General features: G+C 49.1%; 1 protein-coding gene across 1 annotated transcript in view; it reads right to left on the reverse strand.

Moving 5' to 3' along the window:
• Prkcz (protein kinase C zeta) overlaps window positions 1-12,243 on the reverse strand; it is a 111,354-nt gene that overhangs the window by 28,703 nt on the left and 70,408 nt on the right. The window contains 5 exon segments of the mRNA XM_028891470.2: window positions 406-594; window positions 1,378-1,430; window positions 3,351-3,432; window positions 4,402-4,533; window positions 11,514-11,599. Of these exon segments, the coding sequence (XP_028747303.1) occupies window positions 406-594; window positions 1,378-1,430; window positions 3,351-3,432; window positions 4,402-4,533; window positions 11,514-11,599 (542 nt within the window).

Raw genomic sequence — 12,243 nt, forward strand, 5'->3', positions numbered from 1 at the left:
CAGGACTACACAGAGAAACCCTGTTTGAAAAACCAAAAAAACCAAAAAAACAAAAAAAAAAAAAAAAAAAAAAAAGAAAAAAGAAAAAAGAAATACATAAAAAGAATGGAAATGGACTAAACAAACTCCTGCTTGTGAAAGTTTATGGTTACTTTTCGTAACAGTGCAAAAAATCTCATATTCTAGGGAAAATGTCCATTAAGAGATGAACCATCATTAAACTCAAAGATTCTAATTTTGCTGCTGCAAACTTTGAAAGTGAGAAGCCATGACTCAGTGTAGCATTCAGTTCACTAAAGCTCAGTTTCCCACTACCTTTGGTGATGTCTTCCTGCACATCCATATCAGTGAACAGATGTGCACATCCTGAATCCCACAGGACACTTTGGTAGGACACACACTTACCTCGTCATCGTGGACAAGTTCCTTCTTTACCACCTTCATGGCATAAATCTGATCGTTCTTCTTCAGCCGCACCAGGAGGACCTTGGCATAGCTCCCACGCCCGATGACTCTGATGAGGTCGAAGTCCTGCAGCCCCAGCCCCTGAGAGATTTTGATACCGTCTACCCCATCGATGACAGGCTTAAGGTCCTAGGGAGAGGTTCAGAGAAGGGAAGGGGGCACAATTTGCCAGAACCCAAGAACTGTTCACCCTCATATGGAAGGCAACGAGGCCTATTCCTCAGCATGGAGCCACGTCTCATGTTCTAGCACCCAGCCCCATCTAACTCTGGTTAGAAAAACTATGAACCAAGACCGTGGGCTTCTCAAGGAAAGAGCTAGAAATACAGCAGTGCTTGCATGAGGGTTCCGTGGGGCTGCAAACTTGGGCATGTTCTCTAAGAGTGGGGAGTTTAGGGACCTGCTCCATAAGGGTAAGGAAGGTAGTGCATGCTCTGTGAGGCTGGAGGGGGGGGGGGGGGAGTCTGCTCCATGAGGGTGGAGAGAGCAGAGCCTGCTCTTTCAGGGTGAAAGTGAGGGTAGAGAGAGTGGAGCCTGCTCTGTAAGGTAATCAGCAAAGGCTGTGAGCACAGCATGTTCTTCTGTTTCCCCAAACAGATTTATCACCAGAGCTGGCTGCAGGTATGGGGCTGGATGGAGCCAGATGGAGCCTGTGGGTCAGATTCTGGGAAAAGGCCTGACTGGGGGGACAGCTGAGGGCTTGCCAGACCAGGAAGGACAAGGGAAGCAGCTAAGAGGCGAGGCTTGGGAGCAGATGCAGTGTGGCAAAGTCACAGTCAGGCCACTGGTCTCATCTGAGCCAGGCACAAAAATTTCCTAATACACCTGGGCTGCAGTGAAATCCATGTAACTGTCCCAGAAGCAAACAGGCTTTCTGAAAAGCCTCCGGCAACATTAATTTGATTCACTTACCTCAGAATCATCTTTGATGTTGTCATGTTTCCGAGATGAAGAAATATAAGCAACTAGTAAAGAGAAGGAAGGGAGGGTTTTATAAATGTCACAGGAGCACAGGGACCCAGTGGAGCCTCATCCCACGGCACGGCGCTAGGGGCCAATCCAGGAAGCAGCCATATCAGATCCTAGTTTAAAGAGCGCTAGGCTGAACCAAACTGGCTGTGTGAACACGAGGGTGGGACACTGGGAAGAAGCTACAAGCTCCTTTACTTACGACGAGGCCACAACCTATAAATCCATCAGACTACAAGTATTATATGCTGAAAATGCAGTGTGCACAGTTCATTTAGGGCTGGTGCTGTGGTGCATGCCCCTATTCCTAGTACTTGGGAAGTAAAGGCAGGAGGATTGTACAGTTCAAGGCCAATTAGGGCTACAAAGTGAGACCTTGTCTCAAACAAATAAAAAAGAGGGCTGGAGATGTGGTCAGTTGGTAAAGCACGTATCTAGTACACACAAAGCCCTGGGTTTAATCACCAGTGCCACAGAAAGCAAGTGGGCAGGATGGCATATGCCTGTAATCCTAGCATTACACTTGGGACACAGAGGCGGGAGAATCAGACATTGAGGGTCATCCTTGTCTACATATTGAATTTGAGGGCAAGTTAGGCTGCATAAACCCTGCCCCAAAAATCAAAACCATGGGGTGAGAAGACAGCTCAACAGGTAAAAATGCTTTCTGCACAATTGTGGAGATCTGAGTTTGGATCCCTAGCACACCATAAGAGACAGGTGTGGTGGAACATGCTTGTAACACCAGCGCTGGGGGACTGGAGACAGGAGGATCCCTAGCAACGGCGTAGATACACACACCCTCTTGTGTGCATGCACATATGCACATACAGTCAGAGGAGGAAGAGAACACATTTAGTATACTATCAAATAACGATTGAACGTATACCTAAGTTGAAAATACCAAGATGCGGTTGTGTAGGTAGACTTTCTTTCATACTACCATAATGTAAAAAAATCTTAAGTAAAATCACTGAAAGTCTAGGACCATGTGGAGGCACAAGGTTTTGGTATATCATCTTCCAGTTTCTCTTAGAGTGTGAATGGAGGGGACATAAGTAAGTTCATGGCACAAGGGGTGGGAGGGTAGATGTTGGAAAAGCAGATGATGGATAGATAGGTAGGTGGATGATGGATGGATATGTGGGACGGAAGATGATAAATACATGGATGATAAATGGCTACATGGATAAATAAGTGAATGACAGATACATGATGGATGGATGGATGGATGGATGGGTAAATGGGTGGATGGATGGATGATGGATGTGTGTGTGGGGGGGTTGGGGGGTAGGAAGAGCATCTGAAGGAACAATCTTACTTTTTTTTTTTTTGAGACAGGGTCTCACTATGCAGCCCTGGCTAGCCTGGAACTTGCCATGTAGACCAAGCTGGCCTCAAACTCATGAAGAAATATTCTTGCCTCTGCCTCCCAAGTGCTAGAACCTGACTCTAAAATTTTTTTTCACCTTAAAAAGAAGTCTTTCCTCCTTTGTACTGTCCCCAAATACAACACCTATGCAGCAGCTACAGGTCATATGGAGCCACCTCCATGGAGGTCAGCTCTGTGTAGTGCCCAGTATGTGGGAGGTACCTGGCCTTGGGGGGGGGGGATGACACACATCAAGTGTTGTATAGAACAACTGAAATCAGCACAGAGGAAGAGGGTCTCAACCCCAGGTTCCCAGTGATGAGATTCCTGCCTGGCAGCTACCAGGGAAGACCAGCAGCCCCACCCATTTCCATGGGGACAGAGGGGTGGCTGTGCACAGTACTGTCCCCAGCCCAGCTCACCCACATTGACTCTTGGAGAGCAGGTAGGAAGGAGTCAGGAGGAAAGGCCAGGAAGATGGAGAGGAAGGCACTGCAGGGCTCAGAAGAGGGGGGCCCACACAGCTGGGGGAAGGGGCACCTACTTCCATCAGTTTCCTCTGAAGGAAGGTCTACACCATCATTCTTGTCATCTACTGGAGGCTCTTGGGAAGGCATGACAGAATCCTGCAAGAAAATGATGGTGTTGGAGTGATGGGGCAGGAGTGAAAACCCAGCTTTGATGTCACGACTGCAGACTGCACCATGTGTGTGGCGATGTGATGCTGGGTAGAGCACAGAATAGATGATGACTGTTAGCTGTGAGTCTACAGGCTGAGGTGGTCACTCAGTCAGGATCTTAGGTTATTGCCTTCCCAGCAGATGTTTGATAGAAGGAATGCTTTAAGCATGCTTGGAAATACCCCCTTGCCACACTGTGGACATCTTGCTGATAGCCAGGCTTCCGATGATCAGTCTAAGGGCTCTGGGGCCCCATGTAGCTGAAGTTATAATAGAGACAGCTTATAGTGATGGCCCCTAGGGTTTAAGTGCTGGCCTTACTGAGCTCTGACAGGTCACATTTCTGGGCTCATTTCATTATCTTAAGGTAACTTGGACCTGTAGGGTGAAAGGTCCTATGTGCCTTCAGGGTTTAGAGTAGACACAGCAGAAAGGATCTCTAGGGAGAGTGGTCTTGTGGGTAACTCATGCTCTAATCTGGGTCCTGTTCTTATTCGATATATGGAATATGGATAGGCCACTTCAGGGGAACTTTCTTCCTCATTCTGGCAAGATGCAGATGAGCCAACAGCCTTCCTGGGAGCGGAGGCCTTGGGTCTGGCAAATATTGGGTAGGGCCAGAAAGTACTCTACACCTAGGCTAGGTGGCACGGGCGGACTGGCTTAAAGTACAAGTGCTAGAAAACTCAGTTAATAACACGCTAGGGGGCCTGGACCCTTCCGGCCCCACAGCTCAGGATAAGAAGTCCTGTTCCAGACTCTGCCCATAGTCATCACTGCAGCACAGAGGCCTCCTCCTGTCTGGAGGTAGGATGTAGTGTCACAGCTCCATAGAAGGAAAAGGACCAAGGATTGCCAAGGTCAACCTGGCCACAGACCCAGAGGCCGGCCACCCCTCCCCACACCCCGACTTACCATATGCCTCCTGCAGGTCAGCGGGACGAGGACGTGGCAGCGTTTATGGACCAGCAGCTTGCAGTTGATGCACCTGTAGCCCTGCCTCGCGAGACCCCATATCCTTTCGCTGCACTGGCCACAGTACGCTCTCTGTGGACGGGAATGGCAGCTATCAGGCCCAGCTGGCCCTCCCAGAAGCCCATGCCACACTTAGAGAGTCTGGTTGAAAACTCAGGCAGACAAGACCTTTGCTGATTTAGAAGATACCACATGAGAGGGGCCTGACACCTCCTTTCTGAATGCAGGCCCATTCCAGCTCAATAGTTCCCTTCTTGGGCTCACATGAAGGCCAGAGGTTGTGAGACCAGGCTGTGGTGTCTGCCAAGAGTCCAGCAGTCCAGGTCAAGAGGAAGCTCCTGATGACTCTCTTTCAAATTGACTGTCGTCATCCCAAAGGTGACTGCTGACATTCTGACTTGGAAAAACTGTGAATGGCTACATGGCAATTATGTGAGGGTTTTATTTTCCAGAATTTTAAGCAGTCCTTTATTATTCATGATTCTAATGAATCTGAAAGTAATAACTGTCAGCCCCACTGGTGGTACAGTCCATGACTTTTGTATAAAGTCTGTGTGAGAAGAACTATGTTCAGAATCTAGTCACACTCTGGCAAATGACATACCTCTTGCAGCTCTGTGACATCTACATCTACAAACAGAAATGTGGGTGCTCTGCTGTCTCAGAATTATTAGCTTCCTTATGTGTTTTGGCTTTCTTTTAATCTTTTTGAGACAGGGTCTCATGTAGCCACAAACTTGCTATGTTATCAAGAATGACTTTGACGCCAGGCAGTGGTGGCGCACGCCTTTAATCCCAGCACTCAGGAGGCAGAGGCAGGTGAATCTCAGTAAATTCGAGGCCAGCCTGGTCTACAGAGTGAGTCCCAGGATTGCCAAGACTGTTTCACAGAGAAACCCTGTCTCAAAAAACAGAAACAACAACAACAAAAAAAAAGACTTTGACACCCCCCCCCTTCTTCCTCTGAGGCAGGGTTTCTCCCTGAATCTGGACCTCATTTGGGCAAAACCCTGTGATCCTTCTATCTCTGTCTCACTCAGTGCTGGGGTTACAAGCATGCGTGACCATGTCTGCCTGGCTTGTTATTCAGGTGTTGGGATCCAGACTCAGGCTCATGGTTGTGCAGCAAGCCCTCATGGCCACTGAGCCATCTCTCTAGGCCAAGCTTAAACTTCTGATTTTCCTGCCTCCATTTCCTGAGTTCTGGGATCACAGGCATGCACAACAATGCCTGGTTTGTCATGTGGTGCTGGGTGTGGAATTCAGGGTCTTGTGCATGCTAGGCAAACCTTCCACTGACTGAGATATATTCCCAGCCTCTTATCTTTTTGAGAAAAGGTCTTGACATGTAGCCCAGGCTGGCCTCAGCCTCCCCAGTTCTGTAATTATAGATCTGCATCACCATATTTGGACAACAAGAGCTACTCTTACCAGGGCTAGGACAGGGCAACTGCTGACCAAGGGCAGCACAAAATTGACAACATGGGCTGGACTAAGGCCTCACATGCATGTTTCCTAGGGGAGCTACCAGAACTGTACCAATGACCTTTTTCCTTATTTTATTTTCTTCTTATTTTTTTCTGAGACATGCCATCTCTATGTTGCCTTGCTGACTGGAAACCTGCTGTGTTGAACATACCTCAAAATCACAGAGGGCCACCAGTTTCTGTCTCTAGAGTGCTGGCATTACAGGTACACGTATACTGCCACACCTGGCTAGTGGCTCTTTATTTAAAAAAGTCTATACTTGACTCATCAACATTTCAAAAAACATGCCATTAAAACAATAAAGCAAAACCAAAGCTCCAGGCTTCTATTCTCAGGAACTCACAGGAAATAGATTAATGGGATAAACACATTTTAAAGTCTGTCTCACATGCTGCTAATTTGTTTCTTGTTCTTATTTTTCAATCACGTATTTTAATTTTTCAAATATATCCAACACTTGTTTTTGCATTCAGTCTGGCCAAGCCTTCCTCCTCAGTTTCTGCTGGCTCCTGACCAGAATGACTAGTTTCCTACTATGTTTTTTCAGTTGCCGATTGTGAGCCCAGATGTCCAATTTACTATCTGTGGGAATCCTTTCAGGTGCCGTCAAGAGGGACAGTACTTGCTTCTGCAGCTGCCTGGGGACACTGCTGGGCTGGACCTTTAGAGGGTGTATGTATGAGGTTCCAAATTCTCCAAAAGAGTATTCCTGTTCCTCTGCCTTGCTCTACCTGGGAAGGGTGGGGCTCATGGGAAGACCCAAACCCATTTCTCTCAGGGCCTCAGTTACTGGAGTAAATACCAATTCCAAGTTCCCTGTGAAAGGGTGTGCAAACCACAGCAGGTCACCCTAGCTCATGACCGCCACTCCCCCTTTTTTGGTATGTGAAATTTTACTGGCACATCACTGTACCTGTTGGCACTCTTACTCTCTGTGGCTTCTGAGTCACAATGGCAGCACCAAGTGTCCTTAAAAACTGAAAACATAAATTCTGACCTTTTGTAGGAAATGTCTATTTCCCAATTTAGTTGCTTCAGACAAAAGATCTCAGAAGAAATCCTTGATGGTCCTACCGGGTGTCATCTCCTAAACTTGCCCACTTCAAGAAGCTTCTTTTCTTGAGATCCTGGGGAGCACGCTCTACTGTTTCTATCTACTCACAACAGAAGACAAAGTATCATCTACCCAGCCTGCCCTGTAGCCTAGGGACCCATGTGTACCAGCACAGGGTAATGTGGCCACCACAAGGAAGACACTATCAACTGCTGTGGTTCATGCCCTGAGTGTGGGTTGCCCCTCTGTGAAAGAACAGCATGGGGCTGACTGTTGGAGGCAGATTCTTTTGGACAGAAGTAGGGCAGAATACATTCTAGATGGCAGAGTCCATGACTGCACCCCACCCTGGGGCTACCCAGATCCCACTGTAGCTCACACAGTTAACCCTAAGCAATAATTATATTCAATGCCCGTGACACTGTCTGAGAAAAATGTCTGCATTTAAAAAATATTTGTAAGGGTCAAGCTGTCTGCATTTATAAGCAATTACACTTGTTAGACACTCACAACTCTGCTCTGTCCTGGCGTTTATCAAAAGCTGATTTGGCCAGGCGGTGGTGGTGCTCGCCTTTAATCCCAGCACTCGGGAGGCAGAGACAGGTGGATCTCTGTGAGTTTGAGGCCAGCCTGGTCTACAGAGCAAGATGCAGGACAGGCACCAAAACTACACAGAGAAACCCTGTCTCAAGAAAAAAAAAAAAAAAAAGAAAGAAAAAAGCTGATTTGCAGAGGCTGGGGAGATGGCTCAGCGGTTAAGAGCACTGGTTGCTCTTGCAGAAGATGCAGATACAGTCATCTAGAACTCCAGTTCTAGAGGATCTGACTCCCTCTTCTGGCTTCTGTTGGCACTACAAGCACAGATGCATATGCATACATGAAGGCAAAACACCCCCACACATAAAAATTAAAAATAAGTATCTCAAAGAAAGGAAATAAAGGGGGGGGGTAACTTGCAGTAACTCCAAAATGGCAACCATTTGTGTTCTTTTGATCTTTTATTCCTTTAAGTTTCATCTGTTACACATTTTTTTCTAGGACTGGGGAGATGGCTCAGTTTGTAAGGCCTTGCAAACAGAGAGTCTGATCTCCATCACCCACGTGGGGGAAAAATCCCAACACTGGGGAGGTAGAGGCAGGCAGAGCCCTGGGTTCAGTGGCTAGCTAGCTAGCCTACATTGTGAATTCTGGCCATTTCCTATCCCAATAAAAAGGTAGATGGGCACCTGAGAAATGGTATCTGAAGTTGTCCTCTGGTGCACTCACCCACGCATCTGTCCATCGTGCGCACGCACGCACGCACGCACGCAGGCATGCACGCAGGCACGCACTCATACACTCACATACTCACTCACACACACACACACACCACACCCACCCACAAACATGAATGCCTATATATATGCAGACAAATCTTCCTACATGGTTTCTATATTTGGTTTGTTTAGAAATGAAGGAAATCTGAATTGTCTAATGTGGCTAATTCTAAAAATCCTATTGGTCTCCAGTGCCTGCTTTTCCCTGAAGGCTACGCCACTTCTAGTTTTTATAATTTTCTTAACCTCACTCTCTCTGCAAGAGAGCTTGGATGTTCCATTCCTTGACCAACATTCTCAGCATAATGGAGAGGAGAGTTCTTCTCCCATTGTATTAATGCTAGACCTAGGGTCCACAAGGCAGGTCCCACCCCTCTGTCAGATAGCTGAAGGCCCAGTGTCACTTTTAGATCCTCCTTTTGGGTCTCATAGAGGGACGTTTTCCTTCTGAAAGCCAAAGTGAGGTTGGAGGGCAAACACAGGGCCGTGCGGGGTCACAGCTCCTGTAGGGCTCACATCACATCCTTCTAGTTTGCCAATCAACTTGAAGGGAACCATGGGAAGGGGCTAGGGAGATGGCTTAGTTGGTAGGTAAAGTGTTTGCCATAAGCATGAGGACCTGAGTTTGACCCCCCAGCACTCCCACAAAAAAGGCAGGTGTGGTGGTGCACGATTATAATCCAAGCACTGGGAGCAGAGGCAGGAGGACCCTTGGGGTTCACTGGCCAGGAGCTCTAGGTGAACTGAGGGTTCCAGGTTTGCCGAGAGACCCTGTCTCGAGAATTAAAGTGGAGAGCCAGGCAGTGGTGGTGCTCGCCTTTAATCCCAGCACTCGGGAGGCAGAGGCAGGCAGGTCTCTGAGTTCGAGGCCAGCCTGGTCTACAGAGCAAGATCCAGGAAAGGCACAAAACTACACAGAGAAACCCTGTCTCGAAAATCCAAAAAAAGAATGAAAGTGGAGAGTGGCAAAGGAAGACACTGGATGCCAACTTTTGGTCTCCACCCAAACCTGTATATGCACATGCACGTGTATCCACATGGGTATGTGCACACACATCCACATGACCACACACACTACAGTGAGAGGCTCCTGGTGATGCCAGAGTCCTGGCCTATGTGCCAGGTGGATATATGAGTGTACAGGCTTTGTCTTGGCCATTAGTCATTCATCAATGAGGGAAACAAGTATAAGTTACAATAGTACTTCCAGATTCCTCTCCAGGACCCTGAGAGGAGGTGGGCTGCTGGGCTGCCTGAGACTCCTGCTCTGGCTTGTGACAGGCTCACAGGAGAAGGGCACCTGGCTGGACAGATGGCCAGTTGCTTGTTTCACAGAGAAATGCGGGGGCTGACCCCGGGTGCTCCAAGGCCAGATGTCTCCATTTCTCCACATTCCCAGCAGACAACTTCCATCCCGGCTACCTGGTTGGCTGACTGTAAAATTCCATGGACATACCCTGCTGGGCAGCAGAAGGGTAACAAGACTCATCATTCCAGCCCCTGCTGTCCTCTGAGCACCCTGTGCTAGCACTTGACATGTGGCACCCTTTTACCTCTCTGTCTTGATGACGTTAGGCCTTTCCAAGGTGAGTGACAGTCTGTGGTTCCTCTACTGTCCACCGTAGACATCAGAAATCCCAGAATTCTGCTCTTACAATCCATTCATTTTTTTGTTCCCCACTGTCCTCCGCCCAGTCCCCAACCCCCAGGCTCCCAAAGTAACCTTTCAATTGTTAGTCATGTAAAGAACAAGGCAGTGTTCAGTATGCACCTACTATGTGTCAGGCCCGGGGAGTACCAGAAGCATTTTAATGGGATGGCAGAGACACAGGGCTATTGGGACCACCCCAGCCTGGGTCAGTGTACCCTGACATTATCTGGGTTCTACTGTGTGGGCTGTATCCTGGATTCCCAGCATCCTCTCCTCCAGGAAGTCTCTAGGATCTCTAGGCAGTACCTGGCTGTCTTCCCAGGCACTGGCCTGTGTCTCCACTGAGCCCAACGCTGTCTACAGTCTGTTCATTGCTTCTCAGCCTTTTGGCCGAGTGCAAGCATACGTATCCCCCTTGCAGTTGCTCAGGAGCTTTTCCTCTGCCCCTCTGCCACTCCAAGCCTCATCAGCTCCTGGGGTAGGGGCGAGGGCAGTCCCAAATTCTTGACACATGATGGGCACCCAGTCCACAGGTCCAAGAGGCACAGCTCACACTCACAGAATTGCCTAGGAACATAGAGGCTAGCATCTACATCGACTGGGCTGACCTACCTAATGTGCCTGGAGAAGAGACCCGAGAGGCACATGACAGTGTGTGTAAAGGAAGTCTCAGTGGCTGCCCTTAAGAGGCAGTGGTCCCCACGTGGCCCTCACACTATGGCGAATACTGACTCGGCCTGTGCTCCCTCTCCATCCCTCCTCCCAGCGTTCATATGTTAGGAAACAAGACAGGAGGGAGCTCTTGTCTAAGAAACGGCCGGGCTGGGCTGACCCCACAGCTCCCAACCCTGAGGCCTGTGGTCACTCAGTGCTGAAGCGTCTTCCCAGCACGGGACAGAGTGGAAAAGCGCAGGGTCAGCTGGGGAGCGGCACTGGAGTGTAATGGTTCCAACAGTCCTGCAGCGTGTTCACAGGACCCACACCACCCTAGAGTGGCCACAGAGGACAACAGGCACTGCCCTTCACTGTGAAAGGGAGCCACTGCAGAGTCACCAGTCACTCAACACTGGAGAACAAAGAAGCGCTATGACGAAGAGACCCGAGGGACTAAGCCAAGTGTCACTCAAAACGGACTGGCCACTGGAGTACCGCAGATAAGAAAGTGGAGGCATCTGGGACTTTTGGGACCCAAGGAGACCCTTACAGCCCACCCGAAGCACCATGTGTTCAAACCGGCAGGCAGGCAGGTCCTCAGGGCCAGAGACAATGAGCAAAGACGATGTAATCAGGGGCAGGAAAGGACACCCAAGACACAGCCGCATTCTCATGCAGTGGCTACCATTCAGGGGAGCGGCTGGAGGAATTCGGAGTAGCCCTAGCACATCTCCACGGCCCTTAACCAATACTGGTTAAGCTGGTGGCTCAGGACTTTTCCCAGGGCGTGCTGAAGGAAGCCCAGCCAGGCACAGCAGGAGCCTTTTCTTTACTTGTAGAAGCAATAAAAACGACCCCTTTAAGGGGGTCACTGGAGCAATGCACTCACCCTGTTAAAGCGCTTGGCTTGGAAGAGGTGGCCGTTGGCGCGGTACAGCTTCCTCCATCTTCTGGCCCCACGGCGGTAGATGGATTCTAGAAAGGATGGAGAAATTGTGTAAGGAAGCAGCACTGTGATGCAGGAGCCCTGCCCCCGAGCCCAAGGTATAGATGGGGACAGGCCATTCCTGTCTAGGTTGGCTGGAGCTCTGGCTACAGTCCCGGCTGAGGAATGCCGGAACTAAAATGACAATTTTTCCAGGTAGAGCCTCCCCTTCACCTCTCCTCACATGATTCTCATGTTCTCAAAGCTGTGGCTGCTAGAGATGGCAGCTCAGGAGAGGCTCTGAAGGGCAGTGGAGATACCCGGCATCCGGCAGGAACAGGCAGGCTACAGCAGTAGGGTATTAGTTCCTCCGACCTGGGCCACTCAGTTCCCAGACTGCTTATTCCCAACTTGTTTCCCTTCACCCTCCTTCCCTCTGGGCAGCTTCTGAAAACCAGGCCCTTTTTTCCATACAGGGAAAAGGTTCAAATGGACCATGATATTTACATATGACCATCCAAGGAGGGAAAGTGGATTGCTAGGCTGGAGGCTACAGCCAGCCAGTACACCAGCACTGTTTCAGTGATTCACCCGGGTCCAAGGTCCCTCTCACCCAACAGACCTTGGGGCAGAGAAAGGTCCAACTTTCTTGAGTATTTGTTCTGAGTCCAAAACTACCCCAAACATCACTTTG

The sequence above is a fragment of the Peromyscus leucopus genome, chromosome 2 (assembly GCF_004664715.2).
Source record: "Peromyscus leucopus breed LL Stock chromosome 2, UCI_PerLeu_2.1, whole genome shotgun sequence".
NCBI classification, from domain to species: Eukaryota; Metazoa; Chordata; class Mammalia; order Rodentia; family Cricetidae; genus Peromyscus; species Peromyscus leucopus.